The 21,278-nt window shown below is 46.1% G+C and overlaps 3 protein-coding genes across 8 annotated transcripts in view; 2 read left to right on the top strand and 1 right to left on the bottom strand.

Moving 5' to 3' along the window:
* Nucleotides 1-2,407, top strand: part of supt20 (SPT20 homolog, SAGA complex component) — a 54,045-nt gene extending 51,638 nt beyond the window's left edge. For all 5 annotated transcript variants that reach the window (XM_065004951.1, XM_065004952.1, XM_065004953.1 and 2 more), the window contains one exon: nucleotides 22-2,407. In XM_065004951.1, the coding sequence (XP_064861023.1) occupies nucleotides 22-156 (135 nt within the window). In that variant the 3' untranslated portion in view covers nucleotides 157-2,407. The remainder of the gene's footprint in view (nucleotides 1-21) is intronic.
* Nucleotides 2,307-18,387, bottom strand: exosc8 (exosome component 8). The gene is made up of 11 exons (XM_029650322.2): nucleotides 18,319-18,387; nucleotides 17,987-18,023; nucleotides 16,738-16,801; nucleotides 15,401-15,474; nucleotides 15,263-15,308; nucleotides 14,546-14,651; nucleotides 12,071-12,116; nucleotides 11,460-11,556; nucleotides 10,787-10,907; nucleotides 8,180-8,286; nucleotides 2,307-2,523 (listed from the first exon to the last, which is right to left on the bottom strand). Exons 1-11 carry the CDS (start codon nucleotides 18,333-18,335, stop codon nucleotides 2,405-2,407), a joined length of 834 nt encoding a protein of 277 aa, XP_029506182.2. The 5' UTR covers nucleotides 18,336-18,387; the 3' UTR covers nucleotides 2,307-2,404.
* Nucleotides 18,388-18,668: 281 nt separating this feature from the next.
* The window catches only part of alg5 (ALG5 dolichyl-phosphate beta-glucosyltransferase), a 14,755-nt gene continuing 12,145 nt past the window's right edge, over nucleotides 18,669-21,278 (top strand). Inside the window, exons 1-3 of one of the 2 annotated variants that reach the window (XM_029650326.2) lie at nucleotides 18,669-18,973; nucleotides 19,252-19,420; nucleotides 20,668-20,714. In XM_029650326.2, coding sequence (XP_029506186.1) covers nucleotides 18,911-18,973; nucleotides 19,252-19,420; nucleotides 20,668-20,714 — 279 coding nt within the window. In that variant the 5' untranslated portion in view covers nucleotides 18,669-18,910. The remainder of the gene's footprint in view (nucleotides 18,974-19,251; nucleotides 19,421-20,667; nucleotides 20,715-21,278) is intronic. The other variant, XM_029650324.2, reaches the window with a different exon arrangement.

The following is a 21,278-nucleotide window of genomic DNA, read 5'->3' as shown; positions in this document are numbered from 1 at the left end:
CTCTCTCTCTCTCTCCATCAGTTGCAATTCTTGCACCAAATGCAGCAGCAAATGGCTATGAGGGGGGCGGGGCCTCCGGGGGTGTCGCCACGGCTACATACCGCCAGCCAACCAAGAAGTAAGAGGAAGAGGAGCACACCGCAGCCCCATCCCTAATCATGACGATGACGACCCCCTACACACACACACACACTCATAAAATGACCCCCAGCCATCTGGTGAGCAATGCCATGGCACCTCCCCAAATCATGGAGAGAAAACCAACCCCTTCCCCTTCATGAAGACATGAATGATCCAAACTGCACTCTCCTCCCTCACTGTGGAGACTCTGCCTCCCAACTCCCTCACTGCGGAGACTCGGTTGCCTCCCAACTCCCTCACTGTGGAGACTCGGTTGCCTCCCAACTCCCTCACTGTGGAGACTCGGTTGCCTCCCAACTCCCTCACTGTGGAGACTACAGGCAAAAATACTTGTTCTATTGTAGCGGAGAGAAGATGAAATGTATGATGTAATAATGGATAACACTTTCTCACCCAGCACCATAACACGTAATGTCACGGTCACAACATATTTAGACTGGTTGTGACATGTATTGTGTTATATGGCTGTTGTGACACCTACCTAAGTGTCAAAACCTACCACACAAGGCAAAACATTCCATTGCACCGTAACCTACGTGTCAACAGTACATTTGTTATAACATTTTTTTTTTTTTATGTACCATATTAATTGTAATTGATGTCAGACATGCACCTAGTCCAATGCTCTGTTGTTGATGACTGGGATGAATGCAGGACAAGACACCCTCTTTGTGACTGACACCTAGTCCAATGCTCTGTTGTTGATGACTGGGATGAATGCAGGACAAGACACCCTCTTTGTGACTGACACCTAGTCCAATGCTCTGTTGTTGATGACTGGGATGAATGCAGGACAAGACACCCTCTTTGTGACTGACACCTGGGAGTCCAATGCTCTGTTGTTGATGACTGGGATGAATGCAGGACAAGACACCCTCTTTGTGACTGACACCTAGTCCAATGCTCTGTTGTTGATGACTGGGATGAATGCAGGACAAGACACCCTCTTTGTGACTGACACCTAGTCCAATGCTCTGTTGTTGATGACTGGGATGAATGCAGGACAAGACACCCTCTTTGTGACTGACACCTAGTCCAATGCTCTGTTGTTGATGACTGGGATGAATGCAGGACAAGACACCCTCTTTGTGACTGACACCTAGTCCAATGCTCTGTTGTTGATGACTGGGATGAATGCAGGACAAGACACCCTCTTTGTGACTGACACCTAGTCCAATGCTCTGTTGTTGATGACTGGGATGAATGCAGGACAAGACACCCTCTTTGTGACTGACACCTAGTCCAATGCTCTGTTGTTGATGACTGGGATGAATGCAGGACAAGACACCCTCTTTGTGACTGACACAAGGACATGTACGCGAAAGGACTGATTATGACGGGCATAAAGTGTATTTTCTACACGTTTTTTTTTATTAATATGATGGAACAAAAACTTAAAGGATTTAAAGGTTGTTTTTTTTTTTTTAAAGGAACTTTGCCTGAGGAAAAAAAACTGATTTGAGTTAGTGGGTTTTGACACTTTTGCAGGGGTTTTCGCCAGCCATAAAATAACACAATGTCACAACTGGGGTAAATACATGGGTCATAACAGTGTGTTGACCGTATTGAGAGGTTATGGGTGTAGAGTAAAGTGTAATCAATAATGCTTTTGGTTGGTGTGAATCAGGTTGTCCCGACGACCATAGAACTGTTTTTTAGAAACAGAGAACCCACCGTTTTTAAAATAACCTATTTTTGAAATGTGTTAGGAAATGATGCGTTCTTTTGTTAGTGGGAGGTGTTTCCTCCCCCGACGGCTGTCCTGTCCCCCCCTGCGGCGACTCGAACAGAGCCTAACTCATGGACGGACAGCACAACTCAGAAGACTCCTCGTCAACGGCCGTGCCTGATTCTCCATGGCTTTGGGTGCATCTGAAAATGGGTCACTATTCCCTTCATAGTGTACTACTGTTGATCAGGCTCTGGTTAAAACTAGTGCACTATGTAGGAAATAGTGTGCCATTTTACGGTCACAGAATAGCTCTCTCTGCGGGAAGATGATCATGACGGCGAACACAGAACTTGTTTTCCCAGCATGCAATTGCTGAGTGCGTTTTTCATACGGCATTTTCTTGTACTAGTGTGGAGGGGGGAGGGGGGGGCGGCTGGGCAGTCAAGAACAAGTGTATATTTGTGTGAGACATTTCTGGGACACTGAGGCAGAATGTTTTAAATGGTCTTTATCAGCAGTTTGTTGTGATAAAGAAAATATATATTGACAGGAAAATACAACTTTTAGAGAGAAATAAACGTGTGTTTGTGTTTATTTCGGTGTCTTGTCGCTCTGTGTGACTTTGTCGATGAGTTTGCGGACCTCCCTGTGTCTCGTCGTGGCTCGGCTGATACAATCCTGAAGCTTCTCACCTGATAATGACGTACCACCTGGAGAAGAAGAAGAGTGTTCAGACAACAGCTGACCCGTGAGAACTTCTAAAGAGATCGGAGAGTATTCACACCCCTTCACTTATTCTACATTGTTGTTTACAGCCTAGAATTCAAAATGGATGAAATGTCATTTCTTTCCTCACCCAGCTACACACAAGGGTAGTGTCAATACATGTTAGAATCACCTTTTGGCAGTGATTACAGCTGAGAGTCTTTCTGGGTAAGTCTCTTAAGAGCTTCGCACACCTGGATTGTACAATATTTTCATAACTCTGTCAAGTTGGTTGTTTCATTACTAGACAGCCATTTTCAAATCTTGAAATAGATTTAAGCTGATTTTAATTCAAAACTGGTAACTAGGCCACTCGGGAACATTCAATGACTTAGTGAGCAACTCCAGAGTTTATTTGATATTGTGTTTAAGGTTATTCGTCCTGCTGAAAGGTGAATTTCTCTCCCAGTGTCTGTTTGAAAGCAGACAACCAGGTTTTCCTTTAGGATTTTTCCTGCGCTTTGTTTTTGTTTTATTAAAAAAAGAGCTAACAAACTCCTTGGTCCTTATCGATGACAAGCATACCCATAACATGATGCAGCCACCACCATGCTTGAAAATATGAAGAGTGGTACTCAGTGATGTGTTGGATTTGCCCCAAACATAACGGTTAGTATTGCCGCGGTTTTACTTTAGTGCCTTGTTGCGGAATATTTTTTATTCTTCCTGAGTTTAACCTCAGGTAAAATCCCTCTCCGGCAACTGAGTTAGAAAGGACACCTGTATCTTTGTGTTGACTGGGAGCATTGATACACCATCCAAAGTGTAAGTATAACTTTGTGTTCAAAGGGATATTCAATGTCTGCTTTTTTTTTATCCATCTACCAAGACCTTTGTGAGGCATTGGAAAACATCCCTGGTCTTTGTGTTTGAAATTCACTTCGACAGAGGGACCTAATGTAACAGTATAACTTTAGACCGTCCCCTCGCCCATACACGGGCGCGAACCAGGGACCCTCTGCACACATCAACAACAGTCACCCCTCGAAGCATCGTTAACCATCGCTCCACAAAAACCACTACTTCAAGGTCTCAGAGCAAGTGACGTCACCGATTGAAACGCTATTTAGCGCCTACCACCGCTAACTAAGCTAGCCGTTTCACATCCGTTACACTAGCATATACTGTAATTGTATATGTGGGGTACAGAGATGAGGTAGTCAAATCAAACACTTATTGGGAACAGAGTGACTCCAAGCAACTTATTAAGCACATTTCTACTCCTGAACTTATTTAGGGTTGAAAACGTATTGACTTAAGACATTTCAGCTTTCAAATTTGTAAACATTTTCTAAATCCATAATTCCACTTGAAATTATGGTGTATTGTGTCTAGGACAGTGACTATCTTAATTGAATCAATAAATTAAAAATCAGGCTATAAAAACAAAAATGTGAAAAAGTTAAGTGGTCTGAAAAACACTATATTGGGGGAAGGGGTTTAGGCTCGTTTTTGGTCTGGGTTTTGAGAAGGGTGGATTTGGTTCTTGGCAGTGAAGACTAGGGAGGGGCTAACAAGAAATATATTTTAAATGTTGTTCGCCGAATACAACGGGTGTAGACCTTACCGTTAAATGCTTTACAAGCCCTTAAAACAGTGTAGTTGAGTAAAAGTAGATGAAAAATGAACTAAATAACAGTAGTGAAGCTATAGAAAAGGAGGTACCGGTTAGTCAAGTTAATATGTACAGTGGGGCAAAAAAAGTATTTAGTCAAGTCACCAATTGTGCAAGTTCTCCCACTTAAAAAGATGAGAGAGGCCTGTAATTTATCATAGGTACACTTCAACTATGACAGACAAAATGAGAAAAATCCCCCAAAAAATCACATTGTAGGATTTTTTATGAATTTATTTGCAAATTATGGTGGAAAATAAGTATAGCCTCATCTTTTTAAGTGGGAGAACTTGCACAATTGGTGGCTGACTAAATACTTGTTTTGCCCCACTGTACATGTAGGTAGGGTTATTCAAGTGACTGTGCATAGATGATAGAGTAGCAGGAGCATACAAAGAGAAAACACACTGGGTTAATGAAAATAGTCTGGGTCACCATTTCATCAACTGTTCAGCAGTCTAACGGCTTGGGGGTAGAAGCTGTTCAGCAGCCTGATGGCTTGGGGGTAGAAGCTGTTCAGCAGTCTAACGGCTTGGGGGTAGAAGCTGTTCAGCAGTCTAACGGCTTGGGGTAGAAGCTGTTCAGCAGTCTAACGGCTTGGGGGTAGAAGCTGTTCAGCAGTCTAACGGCTTGGGGGTAGAAGCTGTTCAGCAGTCTAACGGCTTGGGGGTAGAAGCTGTTCAGCAGTCTGATGGCTTGGGGGTAGAAGCTGTTCAGCAGTCTGATGGCTTGGGGGTAGAAGCTGTTCGGCAGTCTGATGTCTTGGGGGTAGAAGCTGTTCTGATGTCTTGGGGGTAGAAGCTGTTAAGGAGCCTTTTGGTCCTAGACTTGGCCCTCCGGTACGGCTTGCCGTGCGGTAGCAGAGACTGACTTGGGTGGCTGGAATCTGACCATTTTTAGGGCCTTCCTGGTATAGAGGTATAGAGGTCCTGCATGTCAGGAAGCTTGGCCCCAGTGATGTACTGTACGCACTACCCTCTGTAGCGCCTTGCGGTTTGATGCCGAGCAGTTGCCATACCAGGCTGTGATGCAACTAGTCAGGATGCTCTCGATGGTGCAGCTGTAGAACTGAGGATCTGGGGACCCGTGACAAATCTTTTCCTGAGGGAGAATAGGCGTTGTAGTGCCCTCTTTGCGACTGTCTTGGTGTGTTTGCTGGTGATGTGGACACCAAGGAACTTGAAGCTCTCAACCTGCTCCACTGCAGCCCCGTCAATGTTAATGGGGGCCTGTTTCATAGCTACAAATGTGAGTGCTACGGGTCAGTCGTCATTTGGTTAGAACGTTGGGCCAGTAACCGAAAAGTTGTTGGATCAAATCCCCGAGCTGACAAGGTACAAATCTGTCCTTCTGCCCCTGAACAAGGCAGTTAACCCACTGTTCCCCTGAACAAGGCAGTTAACCCACTGTTCCCCTGAACAAGGCAGTTAACCCACTGTTCCCCTGAACAAGGCAGTTAACCCACTGTTCCCCTGAACAAGGCAGTTAACCCACTGTGCCCCTGAACAAGGCAGTTAACCCACTGTGCCCCTGAACAAGGCAGTTAACCCACTGTTCCCCTGAACAAGGCAGTTAACCCACTGTTCCCCTGAACAAGGCAGTTAACCCACTGTTCCCCTGAACAAGGCAGTTAACCCACTGTTCCCCTGAACAAGGCAGTTAACCCACTGTTCCCCTGAACAAGGCAGTTAACCCACTGTTCCCCTGAACAAGGCAGTTAACCCACTGTTAACCCACTGTTCCCCTGAACAAGGCAGTTAACCCACTGTTCCCCTGAACAAGGCAGTTAACCCACTGTTCCCCTGAACAAGGCAGTTAACCCACTGTTCCCCTGAACAAGGCAGTTAACCCACTGTTCCCCTGGCACTGAAGATGTGGATGTTGATTATTCTAGCCCCTCACACCTCTCTGATTCTCTGAGAGGTTGGGTTCAATGCAGAATACACATTTCATTTCAATACATTCTTGGACAACTGACTAGGTATCCCACCTTCCCTTTTCCCATTTAGATGGGATACCTTGGTGTTCAAGGGCACAGGGATTATGAGGTATTACAGACTCAGGGAGAGGTTGAAAATGTCAGTGAAGACACTTGCCAGTTGGTCACGCATGCTCTGAGTACACGTGCTGGTAATCCGTCTGAGGATGTTGACCTGTTTAAAAGTCTTACTCACATTGGCTACGGAGAGCGTGATCATATAGTCGTCTAGAACAGCTGGTGCTGTCACGCATGTTTCAGTGTTGTTTGCCTCGAAGCGAGCATAGAGGACATTGGGCAGCTCGGGGCTGGTTTTCCCTTTGAAATCCGTAATAGTTTGCAAGCACTGCCACATCACATCCAACGAGTGTCAGAGCCAGTGTAGTTGGATTCAATCTTAGTCCTGTATTGATGCTTTACCTGTTGTTCCGAGGGCTGGATTTTTAATGAGCATCGGGACTAGTTATCCCGCGCTCCTTGAAAGCGGCAGCTCTAGCCTGGGTTAGGGGACCAGACAGTGAATATAGGAGTGGGTTAGGGGACCAGACAGTGAATATAGGAGTGGGTTAGGGGACCAGACAGTGACTATAGGAGTGGGTTAGGGGACCAGACAGTGACTATAGGAGTGGGTTAGGGGACCAGACAGTGACTATAGGAGTGGGTTAGGGGACCAGACAGTGACTATAGGAGTGGGTTAGGGGACCAGACAGTGACTATAGGAGTGGGTTAGGGGACCAGACAGTGACTATAGGAGTGGGTTAGGGGACCAGACAGTGACTATAGGACTGGGTTAGGGGACCAGACAGTGTCTATAGGAGTGGGTTAGGGGACCAGACAGTGTGGTAAGGTTAGGGGACCAGACAGTGACTATAGGAGTGGGTTAGGGGACCAGACAGTGAATATAGGAGTGGGTTAGGGGACCAGACAGTGACTATAGGAGTGGGTTAGGGGACCAGACAGTGACTATAGGAGTGGGTTAGGGGACCAGACAGTGTGGTAAGGTTAGGGGACCAGACAGTGACTATAGGAGTGGGTTAGGGGACCAGACAGTGTCTATAGGAGTGGGTTAGGGGACCAGACAGTGTCTATAGGAGTGGGTTAGGGGACCAGACAGTGTCTATAGGAGTGGGTTAGGGGACCAGACAGTGTCTATAGGAGTGGGTTAGGGGACCAGACAGTGTCTATAGGAGTGGGTTAGGGGACCAGACAGTGTCTATAGGAGTGGGTTAGGGGACCAGACAGTGTCTATAGGAGTGGGTTAGGGGACCAGACAGTGACTATAGGAGTGGGTTAGGGGACCAGACAGTGACTATAGGAGTGGGTTAGGGGACCAGACAGTGACTATAGGAGTGGGTTAGGGGACCAGACAGTGACTATAGGAGTGGGTTAGGGGACCAGACAGTGACTATAGGAGTGGGTTAGGGGACCAGACAGTGAATATAGGAGTGGGTTAGGGGACCAGACAGTGACTATAGGAGTGGGTTAGGGGACCAGACAGTGACTATAGGAGTGGGTTAGGGGACCAGACAGTGACTATAGGAGTGGGTTAGGGGACCAGACAGTGACTATAGGAGTGGGTTAGGGGACCAGACAGTGTCTGTAGGAGTGGGTTAGGGGACCAGACAGTGTCTGTAGGAGTGGGTTAGGGGACCAGACAGTGACTATAGGAGTGGGTTAGGGGACCAGACAGTGTGGTAGGGTTAGGGGACCAGACAGTGTCTATAGGAGTGGGTTAGGGGACCAGACAGTGACTACCTGGAGTGGGTTAGGGGACCAGACAGTGACTATAGGAGTGGGTTAGGGGACCAGACAGTGTGATAGTGGTTAGGGGACCAGACAGTGTCTATAGGAGTGGATTAGGGGACCAGACAGTGACTATAGGAGTGGGTTAGGGGACCAGACAGTGACTATAGGAGTGGGTTAGGGGACCAGACAGTGTGGTAAGGTTAGGGGACCAGACACTGAATATAGGAGTGGGTTAGGGGACCAGACAGTGTGGCTCTCTAACCTGGCTTGTGGAGGGCACAGAGCCGCTCTTCCTCGTCCGTTACCACTGTGATAGTGGCTGTAGACAGGCTCTCTTCCTCAGCGGTGGGGTCGACAATCATTATAGAGCTACACAGGACAGACAACACTGTTAGAACCATATAACACAGTGGTCACCAACCAGTCGATCGCAAGCACCTGGTCGATCTGCCAAGGCATTCCTAGTCGATCACCAAACATTTCTGCAGAAAAAGAAAAGACATAATGACTTGTGCTTCTTTTTTTTTGTCTTTGTGTTGAGCTGTTGGCGGTAGCTACACTTGGAATCAGAAGCCCCGTTGGCAGTAGCTACACTAATCAGAAGCCCCGTTGGCGGTAGCTACACTTGGAATCAGAAGCCCCGTTGGCAATAGCTACACTAATCAGAAGCCCCGTTGGCGGTAGCTACACTAATCAGAAGCCCAGTTGGCGGTAGCTACACTAATCAGAAGCCCCGTTGGCGGTAGCTACACTAATCAGAAGCCCCGTTGGCGGTAGCTACACTAATCAGAAGCCCCGTTGGCGGTAGCTACACTAATCAGAAGCCCCGTTGGCGGTAGCTACACTAATCAGAAGCCCCGTTGGCGGTAGCTACACTAATCAGAAGCCCCGTTGGCGGTAGCTACACTAATCAGAAGCCCCGTTGGCGGTAGCTACACTAATCAGAAGCCCCGTTGGCGGTAGCTACACTAATCAGAAGCCCCGTATCGAAAGCCCTGCGGTTTTGTTATTATTAGCTTCTCGTTGTGTTGATTTTAATATTGAGGAATATTTCACTTTCTCTGGTCATCAGAACAACATGAATTTGTGCCTGAGGTAGATACGGTGTGACTTGAGTTTCGCCATCAGGTGGAAGACCGTGTCCCCTCTCTCTGGTCAGTCTCACCAGAGGAAAGGAAGGAGAGAGAAGGCAGGTACCATGAGACAGACTCTCTGCTACTCTCCCCTTCCCTCAGCTGAGACTAATGCCGTGTTCAAAACAACTAGGAACTCGGATATCTCCGAAATCCGACTTCGGTGTATGAGGACAGGCATATAATATGCTGAGATAATGTATTAGACCAGGCATATAGCCAATATGCTGAGATCATGTATTAGGCCAGGCATATAGCCAATATGCTGTGATAATGCATCAGGCCAGGCATATAGCCAATATGCTGTGATAATGTATCAGGCCAGGCATATAGCCAATATGCTGAGATCATGTATTAGGCCAGGCATATAGCCAATATGCTGTGATAATGCATCAGGCCAGGCATATAGCCAATATGCTGTGATAATGTATCAGGCCAGGCATATAGCCAATATGCTGAGATAATGTATCAGGCCAGGCATATAGCCAATATGCTGTGATAATGCATCAGGCCAGGCATATAGCCAATATGCTGTGATAATGTATCAGGCCAGGCATATAGCCAATATGCTGAGATAATGCATCAGGCCAGGCATATAGCCAATATGCTGAGATAATGCATCAGGCCAGGCATATAGCCAATATGCTGAGATAATGCATCAGGCCAGGCATATAGCCAATATGCTGAGATAATGTATTAGGCCAGGCATATAGCCAATATGCTGAGATAATGCATCAGGCCAGGCATATAGCCAATATGCTGAGATAATGTATTAGGCCAGGCATATAGCCAATATGATGTGATAATGTATTAGACCAGGCATATAGCCAATATGATGTGATAATGTATTAGGCCAGGCATATAGCCAATATGATGTGATAATGTATTAGACCAGGCATATAGCCAATATGCTGAGATAATGCATCAGGCCAGGCATATAGCCAATATGCTGAGATAATGTATTAGGCCAGGCATATAGCCAATATGCTGAGATAATGTATCAGGCCAGGCATATAGCCAATATGATGTGATAATGTATTAGGCCCGTCATATAGCCAATATGATGTGATAATGTATTAGGCCAGGCATATAGCCAATATGCTGTGATATTGTATTAGGCCAGGCATATAGCCAATATGCTGAGATAATGTATCAGGCCAGGCATATAGCCAATTTACTGTGATAAAACAAACTTTATTGGGTTAACGTCCTTTTTTAAGTCAGAAAAAATTCAAATTGGAGTGGCAGATCTCGGCTGTGAAAGTGATCTTGACTCAGAAAATGTTGGTGACCACTGATATAATACATATCTAATAATAACTCACGTCACAATATGTCCACAGTAAAGAATTATAATTCACATAGTTTAAAATGAAGCTTAAATCTCCTCTCTGGGTGTGAACTAAAAACAGGAAATGGAGCCCAGTCAAAACTGTTCGCTGCTCTGGCCCCCCAATGGTGGAACAAACTCCCTCACGACGCCAGGACAGCGGAGTCAATCACCACCTTCCGGAGACACCTGAAACCCCACCTCTTTCAGGAATACCTAGGATAGGATAAAGTAATCCTTCTCACCCCCCTTAAAAGATTTAGATGCACTATTGTAAAGTGGCTGTTCCACTGGATGTCTTAAGGTGAATGCACCAATTTGTAAGTCGCTCTGGATAAGAGCGTCTGCTAAATGACTTAAATGTAAATGTAAATGTCCTGAGTGATGGTGAATGAAAGACACTTACTCATCAAACACAATGAAAGAGGCCCCTACAGGGTGTTTGTGGATGTTCAGACCTCTCCTGTTCTCCAGGGTCACCTCAGGAACCTCGGTCTCTTTGTTGACTGTCACCTCTGGGAGACGTGCTGTGTGAAACCAGGCGACAAGGGCATTATATATTATAGCAAAACGTCAGGCGGTTTCCAAAAATATGATTTTTTCAAAATCAGGAATTGCTATTTTTCCCCTAAGGTCATACTAAGAAAATTATATACAGCCATGAGGTCAATACGATTACAACAGTAGCTGGTTACTGTTGAGCCAATCACAGCCCTCACAAAAAAAAAATATATTTTTTAAACTCAGACAGGAAGTGACAGGGTCACAGGCAGGATCTGAACCCGAGGTCTCCCACGGGGAGAGAAACCAGCGTCTCGACCTCCAGACCAAGAGGAAATTCCTCCTGACACTTGTTTTTTTGGGGTTAACCACCAGAAATCCTGAGCCACAGTCATGTACACTACATCAGCGCAGTGAAAACGTCAGCAGGGGTGTATTCATTAGTCACAAAACGTCACAAAACATTTTGTCTGTTGCAAACTCTAAAGGAAATGCTTGTTTTTGTTGTTGTTGCAAAACCTTGTGTTTAAAAATGTTTTGCAACGCAATCGGACTAATGAATAGACCCCAGGTCTCACCGTTCTTAAGAGCAGCCAGCAGGGCGATGAGACAGGCGTCCAACAAGTTGCCGTCATAGTCCAGACACATGATGTCACAGTACAGGACCCAACACAGCTAGAGAACAGCAGAGCCAAGTAATCAGAATCACAGCTGAAAACTAGAGATCAGTAAAACGGGCAATCTGAGGTGGTTGAGGTCAAGTTCAATTCCCAATCAATCCGAGTACAGTGAAATTCAAATTCTCTTAAAATGCTTTTCAACGAGGAACACTTGGAATGTGGTTTACTTTCCCGAATTGCAATGGAATTGATCCCCAACCCTGGTAGACGACATGTATTAAGCTGTGATAGTAAAACACAGTGTGTACCAGTCCTCTCAGTGTGTCACATGGTGAAGTTAACTACCTGTCCTTTCACAATGCACCAGTCCTCTCAGTGTGTCACATGGTGAAGTTAACTACCTGTCCTTTCACAATGCACCAGTCCTCTCAGTGTGTCACATGGTGAAGTTAACTACCTGTCCTTTCACAATGCACCAGTCCTCTCAGTGTGTCACATGGTGAAGTTAACTACCTGTCCTTTCACAATGCACCAGTCCTCTCAGTGTGTCACATGGTGAAGTTAACTACCTTTCCTTTCACAATGCACAAGTCCTCTTTCTGGATGACGGCAGAGCTGCAAGGCAAAAATAATGTTTACAAACATCCACGGAAATACACGACATTTGAAAATGCCAGTAACCATTTGAGGCTCGTCAAATAGCTCTTACGCTAAAAAGGGCATCATCATGTTCACAGTATTATTCCAACCTCATAGTATGGAGATGTACACCGAGTGTACAAAACATTAGGAACACCTGCTCTTTCCATGACAGACTGACCAGGTTAAAGCTGTGATCCCTTATTGATGTCACTTGTTAAATCCACTTCAGTCAGTGTAGATGAAGGGGAGGAGACAGGTGAAAGAAGGATTTTTAAACCTAGAGACAGTGGAGACAGGGATTGTGTGTGTGTACCATTCAGAGGGTGAATGGGAGACACAAAATATTTAAGTGCCTTTGAACGGGGTACGGTAGTAGGTGCCAGGCGCACCGGTTTGTGTCAAGAACGGCAACGCTGCTGGGATTTTCATGCTCAACAGTTTCCCATGTGTATCAAGAATGGTCCACCACCCAAAGGACATCCAGCCAACTTGACACAACTGTGAGAAGCATTGGAGCCGACATGGACCAGCATCCCTGTGGAACGCTTTAGACACCTTGTAGAGTCAACATGGGCCAGCATCCCTGTGGAACGCTTTAGACACCTTGTAGAGTCAACATGGGCCAGCATCCCTGTGGAACGCTTTAGACACCTTGTAGAGTCAACATGGGCCAGCATCCCTGTGGAACGCTTTAGACACCTTGTAGAGTCGACATGGGGCCAGCATCCCTGTGGAACGCTTTAGACACCTTGTAGAGTCAACATGGGCCAGCATCCCTGTGGAACGCTATAGACACCTTGTAGAGTCAACATGGGCCAGCATCCCTGTGGAATCCTATAGACACCTTGTAGAGTCAACATGGGCCAGCATCCCTGTGGAACGCTTTTCAACACCTTGTAGAGTCAACATGGGCCAGCATCCCTGTGGAACGCTTTGACAAGAGTCAACGTGGGCCAGCATCCCTGTGGAACGCTTTAGACACCTTGTAGAGTCAACATGGGCCAGCATCCCTGTGGAACGCTTTAGACACCTTGTAGAGTCAACATGGGCCAGCATCCCTGTGGAACGCTTTAGACACCTTGTAGAGTCAACATGGGCCAGCATCCCTGTGGAACGCTTTAGACACCTTGTAGAGTCAACATGGGCCAGCATCCCGGTGGAACGCTTTCAACACCTTGTAGAGTCAACGTGGGCCAGCATCCCTGTGGAACGCTTTAGACACCTTGTAGAGTCAACATGGGCCAGCATCCCGGTGGAACGCTTTAGACACCTTGTAGAGTCAACATGGGCCAGCATCCCTGTGGAACGCTTTAGACACCTTGTAGAGTCAACATGGGCCAGCATCCCTGTGGAACGCTTTAGACACCTTGTAGAGTCGACATGGGGCCAGCATCCCTGTGGAACGCTTTAGACACCTTGTAGAGTCAACATGGGCCAGCATCCCTGTGGAACGCTATAGACACCTTGTAGAGTCAACATGGGCCAGCATCCCTGTGGAACGCTATAGACACCTTGTAGAGTCAACATGGGCCAGCATCCCTGTGGAACGCTTTCAACACCTTGTAGAGTCAACATGGGCCAGCATCCCTGTGGAACGCTTTAGACACCTTGTAGAGTCAACGTGGGCCAGCATCCCTGTGGAACGCTTTAGACACCTTGTAGAGTCCACATGGGCCAGCATCCCTGTGGAACGCTTTAGACACCTTGTAGAGTCAACATGGGCCAGCATCCCTGTGGAACGCTTTAGACACCTTGTAGAGTCAACATGGGCCAGCATCCCTGTGGAACGCTTTAGACACCTTGTAGAGTCAACATGGGCCAGCATCCCGGTGGAACGCTTTCAACACCTTGTAGAGTCAACGTGGGCCAGCATCCCTGTGGAACGCTTTAGACACCTTGTAGAGTCAACATGGGCCAGCATCCCGGTGGAACGCTTTAGACACCTTGTAGAGTCAACATGGGCCAGCATCCCTGTGGAACGCTTTAGACACCTTGTAGAGTCAACATGGGCCAGCATCCCTGTGGAACGCTTTAGACACCTTGTAGAGTCAACATGGGCCAGCATCCCTGTGGAACGCTTTAGACACCTTGTAGAGTAAACATGGGCCAGCATCCCTGTGGAACGCTTTAGACACCTTGTAGAGTCAACATGGGCCAGCATCCCTGTGGAACGCTTTAGACACCTTGTAGAGTCAACATGGGCCAGCATCCCTGTGGAACGCTTTAGACACCTTGTAGTTTCCATTCCCCCCGACGAATAGAGGCTGTTCTGAGGGCTAAAAAAGGGGAGAGCGCAACTCAATAGTAGGAAGGCGTTCCTAATGTTTTGTACACTCAGTGTATATAATAAAACAGGAACATGTTTTTTTTAAACTGCCCTGGACCTTTAAACACCGAGTTACCTCTCTATGACATCAGCGATGAACTGACTGGCGGCCTGAGCCTGTTCTCCCGGAGGTCCAGGACGGAACCGAGACGAACACAGAGGAGGCAGGTCTACATTGGGTACTGAGAGAGAGAGAGAGGTCAAATACACAAACACACAGAGACGAACACAGAGGAGGCAGGTCTACATTGGGTACTGAGAGAGAGAGAGACAGGTCAAATACACAAACACACAGAGACGAACACAGAGGAGGCAGGTCTACATTGGGTACTGAGAGAGAGAGAGTGGTCAAATACACAAACACACAGAGGAGGCAGGTCTACATTGGGTACTGAGAGAGAGAAAGAGAGAGAGGTCAAATACACAAACACACAGAGACGAACACAGAGGAGGCAGGTCTACATTGGGTACTGAGAGAGAGAGACAGGTCAAATACACAGAGACGTATATATATATACACACACACACACACACACACACTATATATACACACACAGTATATATACAAACACACACAGTATATACACACACACACACCAGTATATATACACACACACACAGTATACACACACACACACACAGTATACACACAGACACACCCGTGCTACTCAGCAAGGGAATGTAAAGTTGTTGACACATTAATTATTCATGTTTTTTTGCTCTCTATCTTTGTAGAACGTGTACACAGAAATCCCAGAAGGGAACTCTTCCACCTATTAGTTCTTCCACTTACCAATGTAGCCTTTATTAGGTGCATCTACTGCTGGGCTTGTCAGTTCCTGTGGATCACATACAACAGGGAATGAGTTGGGTTGTTCGGGTCACTAAGGTTCTGCTTTAGTTCTTTACTTGAGGACAGGTTACTATTCACCCCTTTGATGCCACACATGACCGTGGTGTTTCCAATCTTCACCAGGGCTGAGCCGTCTGCTGTGGATATAGAACCTGGAGAGAGAGAGATGGATGAGGGAGAGGGAGAGAGACACATGGGAGAGATGGAAGAGGATGGGGGAGAGAGAGACATGAGGGAGAGAGAGATGGGGAGAGAGAGAGACATGGAAGAGGATGAGAGACACATGGGGGAGATGGAAGAGGATGGGGAGAGAGAGACACATGGGGGAGATGGAAGAGGATGGGGGAGAGAGAGACATGGGGAGAGAGACATGGAAGAGGATGAGGGAGAGAGAGACACATGGGGGAGATGGAAGAGGATGAGGGAGAGAGAGACACATGGGGGAGATGGAAGAGGATGAGGGAGAGAGAGACACATGGGGGAGATGGAAGAGGATGAGAGGGAGAGAAAGAGACACATGGGGGAGATGGAAGAGGATGAGGGAGAGAGAGAGACACATGGGGGAGATGGAAGAGGATGAGGGAGAGAGATGTGGGGGAGAGACATGGGGAGATGGAAGAGGATGAGGGAGAGATGTGGGGAGAGACACATGGGGAGATGGAAGAGGATGAGGGAGAGAGAGACACATGGGGAGATGGAAGAGGATGAGGGAGAGAGAGACACATGGGGAGATGGAAGAGGATGAGGGAGAGAGAGACATATGGGGGAGATGGAAGAGGATGAGGGAGAGAGAGACACATGGGGGAGATGGAAGAGGATGAGGAGAGAGAGACACATGGGGGAGATGGAAGAGGATGAGGGAGAGAGAGAGAGACATGGGGAGATGGAAGAGGATATGAGAGAGAGATGTGGGGGAGAGACACATGGGGGAGATGGAAGAGGATGAGGGAGAGAGACACATGGGGAGATGGAAGAGGATGAGGGAGAGAGACACATGGGGAGATGGAAGAGGATGAGGGAGAGAGACACATGGGGGAGATGGAAGAGGATGAGGGAGAGAGAGACATGGGGGAGATGGAAGAGGATGAGGGAGAGAGAGACATGGGGGAGATGGAAGAGGATGAGGGAGAGAGAGACATGGGGGAGATGGAAGAGGATGAGGAGAGAGAGACATGGGGGAGATGGAAGAGGATGAGGGAGAGAGAGACATGGGGGAGATGGAAGAGGATGAGGGAGAGAGACATGGGGAGATGGAAGAGGATATGAGAGAGAGACGTGGGGGAGATGGAAGAGGATGAGGGAGAGAGACATGGGGAGATGGAAGAGGATATGAGAGAGAGACGTGGGGGAGAGAGAGAGACGTGGGGGGGGGGGACACGGGGGGGTTCAAATGATCACAGTTCAGTTGTTCTCACCTATATTCAATGTAGTGGTTCTGAATTCACCCAGCTCCCTTCCATCAGGACGGCAGTTCTCTTTCTGCAGAGAACAGTTCACCATTACCATCATGGTTTGTTCAGGGAATCACATTCTAACAGTTCACCCTTACCATCATGGTTTGTTCAGGGAATCATATTCTAACAGTTCACCATTACCATCATGGTTTGTTCAGGGAATCATATTCTAACAGTTCACCATTACCATCATGGTTTGTTCAGGGAATCATATTCTAACAGTTCACCATTACCATCATGGTTTGTTCAGGGAATCATATTCTAACAGTTCACCATTACCATCATGGTTTGTTCAGGGAATACCATCATGGTTTGTTCAGGGAATCATATTCTAACAGTTCACCATTACCATCATGGTTTGTTCAGGGAATCACATTCTAACAGTTCACCATTACCATCATGGTTTGTTCAGGGAATCATTCTAACAGTTCACCATTACCATCACAGGGAATCATATTCTAACAGTTCACCATTACCATCATGGTTTGTTCAGGGAATCATATTCTAACAGTTCACCATTACCATCATGGTTTGTTCAGGGAATCATATTCTAACAGTTCACCATTACCATCATGGTTTGTTCAGGGAATCATATTCTAACAGTTCACCATTACCATCATGGTTTGTTCAGGGAATCATATTCTAACAGTTCACAATTACCATCATGGTTTGTTCAGGGAATCATATTCTAACAGTTCACCATTACCATCATGGTTTGTTCAGGGAATCATATTCTAACAGTTCACCATTACCATCAGGGTTTGTTCAGGGAATCATATTCTAACAGTTCACCATTACCATCAGGGTTTGTTCAGGGAATCATATTCTAACAGTTCACCATTACCATCAGGGTTTGTTCAGGGAATCATATTCTAACAGTTCACCATTACCATCATGGTTTGTTCAGGGAATCATATTCTAACAGTTCACCATTACCATCATGGTTTGTTCAGGGAATCATATTCTAACAGTCAGTGTCAAGTCCACATAACTAGCCTAACATTTACAAAGGTGAAAAGTCATGTGTAAGACAGAGGAGGCTGCTGAGGGGAGGATGGCTCATAATAATGGCTGGAACAGAGCAAATGGAATGGTATCAAACCACGTGTTTGATGTTTTTGATACCATTCCACTCTAGCCATTACCACGAGCCCGTCCTCCCCAATTAAGGCACCACCAACCTCCTGTGGTGTAAGACAGCACTACTAACCAGAAAACTCCGGTGGTATTCCAAGGGCTCAGCAGTTCTGGGGACACAAATTCAACTAGTTGGTTAACTTAGAATAACTGACTAGCTAATTAACGTTAGATGGCAAACAATTTTGCTAACTAACGTTCGTTGTGTCAGTAGCCTGTATGGTCTGTGGAGCCAGAGAGCATCTGATCTGTGTTGGATACTGATTAGCCCAACTAGCTATTACACGATTAGCCTGCGTGTCGAACAAGTCTCTGATCCGTGGGTAGTCTTATCATTTCGGAGACGTGTAAGAATCTCAGACAGTTCATATAGGTTATTTGATGAATGTAAAAATGTACACTTACTTGAATCCAGCCGCCATGGTGTTTTTATTAACCACGTGGGCTCGTCTAATGTTCTGACGTCAGAACGGAAGCCCACAAATCCGTCTCGGTTCCTTGAAACTCAATTTAAGAAATGTTTTCATTGTATCGCAAAGTTATCGCGAAACTAGATCAACTTGCACATTTAAGCCTTGAATTCATCTTGTATTTTTTTTTATTTTTTATAAATAAATAAATAAATCTTGTAAAATAAAAGGTTTAGAAGGCAAAGAATAAGCGTTGCACACGTTCACACTCCAAGACAGCAGGGGTCAGAGTTTCATTCGATGTAAATCGCTTAGGTCCCGCTTGCATCTATATGATGATGTGGTTTTCTACACGGAGTTACTTCCGCCTAGGTGTTTCCCTCTGACTGGAAGTTAAGTTCAAACTGATCCGCCCGATACAATACTGGAAATATTACGGCTATGATAGTCTATCTTTCCTTCTCCGAAGAGTGTTTGTCAGAGATATTCCCCACGGAACAGTACAGTCAAGTTATTTAGCAGGCTAACGGTAGCTAGCCACTCTCGCCTTACTGCAGGTGTTTGTCTATGCTACAGGGAATGGGAGAATGGATTGTCTATGTGAAATAATTCACTGTCTGGTTGGATCGGCAGTGGCTGCTTTGATCGTGGTAAGTGGTACACTTGCTACAGTATTTGTCTAACAGGTAATGTTGTGTATGTCAAAGTCTTGTTCAGGTTTACTGAGCTGTCAGAATGAGGGATGAGGGCACTTCTGTGTGCATCCAATCAATCAATTAATCAATCAATCATAGCTTTGAATACTATGTAATTTGCCTAAATGTCTTTGTTTACATATTTACAAGAATATAGAATCAACGGAACCAAAACGGACAGACAGAACAATCTAGAACCTGATTCTTAACTCTGTTGTGATTCTATTTGACAGGTGCTGCTGGTAGCCCACCTGACTGCCGGGATGGTGGACCTGAAACGCCATGAGAAGGAGACGTTGTTCCCGACTTCGACTGGAGAGAAGGAGCCCTTCCCCAGCCTTCATGACCCCAGCTCCCTGGTGTTGTCTGTAATAGTGCCTGCCTATAATGAGGAGCTACGAAGTGAGTCACAGACAGGCAGATAGATAGACAGAAAGCTCTCTGGTAGTGCCTGCTCACCACGAGGGGCTAGAAGTGGGTGGGCAGACAGATAGACAGAAAGCTCTCTGGTAGTGCCTGCTCACCACGAGGGGCTAGAAGTGGGTGGGCAGACAGATAGACAGAAAGCTCTCTGGTAGTGCCTGCTCACAACGAGGGGCTAGAAGTGGGTGGGCAGACAGATAGACAGAAAGCTCTCTGGTAGTGCCTGCTCACATTGAGGGGCTAGAAGTGGGTGGGCAGACAGATAGACAGAAAGCTCTCTGGTAGTGCCTGCTCACAACGAGGGGCTAGAAGAGGAGGGCAGACAGATAGACAGAAAGCTCTCTGTTAGTGCCTGCCTGCTCACAACGAGTGGGTGGGCAGACAGATAGACAGAGCTCTCTGTTAGTGCCTGCAGAGGGGCAGAGTGGGAGGGCAGACAAAGCTCTCTGTTAGTGCCTGCTCACAACGAGGGGCTAGAAGTGGGAGGGCAGACAAAGCTCTCTGTTAGTGCCTGCTCACAACGAGGGGCTAGAAGTGGGAGGGCAGACAAAGCTCTCTGTTAGTGCCTGCTCACAACGAGGGGCTAGAAGTGGGAGGACAGACAAAGCTCTCTGTTAGTGCCTGCTCACAACGAGGGGCTAGAAGTGGGAGGGCAGACAGAGGCACACACACATTTCCCCTGAACATGTTTCCTCTTAGGAGTTAAAGGTGGATGAGACAGTAGGAACATATACAGCGCTAGCCTTGTAATAACAGATTGTAATAACAGATTGTAATAACAGATTGTAATAACAGATTGCAACAACAGATTGCAACAACAGCAACAGATTGCAACAACAGATTGCAACAACAGATTGCAACAACAGATTGTAACAACAGATTGTAACAACAGATTGTAATAACAGATTGTAACAACAGATTGTAACAACAGATTGTAATAACAGATTGTAACAACAGATTGTAACAACAGATTGTAATAACAGCTTTCATTGCCTTGCAGCTAGTGACTAGCGTCAATCTTGGCTTTGAGGATTTTTTGCCCTATTTATACCTGGGACAGACTGCGTTCACACAGGCAGCCCAATACTGATAATTTATCACTAATAATTAGTATTTTGACCATTCAGATCAGCTATTTCAATGGAGCCAAATATCAGAATTGGCCTGTGTAAACGCAGCCGTAGACTACATATGTGTGACCTGGTATATGTATTTTGCCGTTGCAGTGCCTGTGATGATGGAGGAAGCTATGGGATACCTGGAGAACAGACAGGTGAGTGGCCACTCCCACTGTTAGGAATGAAAGTAAGAAGCAACATATGATCATGGAGGGACAGTGTGTGCAGGATTTTGTTCCTAATTAGTCTTTTGACCAATCAGATCAGCTCAGAAAACGATCTCTGGTATAAAAAAAAAGATCTGATGTGATTGGTGAAAAGACCAATTAGTGGAAAAAATATTAGAATTTGGCTGCCTGTGTAAACACAGCCTTTTTAGGTGATAAATTAATTATGAGTTACGGCTCTAAACTGTTCACATTGTGAAGTGAACAACCAGCGATGAAAATCATTGTTCTGTCATTGTTCAAAGTAGCCACCTGATGGCAGTAATGATTTACAATGAATGTGTTGGTGGTTGACCCATCCCCTCTTTTTAGTTAAAGTTTCAATGGTTTTCCTTTGTGAAATTGCAGACTGCAAACACTCTCTGAAATACTTGATGTTAACCGACTAAAATAATCCAGCGCCAGATTATATTTAATGTGACTAAAATAATAAATATTGATACGATCAAAACAAAGAATATATTAGAAAAAGAACATCAAAATATTGTTTTC

This window comes from Oncorhynchus nerka, linkage group LG19 (assembly GCF_034236695.1).
Source record: "Oncorhynchus nerka isolate Pitt River linkage group LG19, Oner_Uvic_2.0, whole genome shotgun sequence".
Classification (NCBI taxonomy): Eukaryota; Metazoa; Chordata; class Actinopteri; order Salmoniformes; family Salmonidae; genus Oncorhynchus; species Oncorhynchus nerka.
The sequence above is the reverse complement of the archived record's forward strand: the minus strand, read 5'-3'. Positions and strand labels throughout refer to the sequence as shown.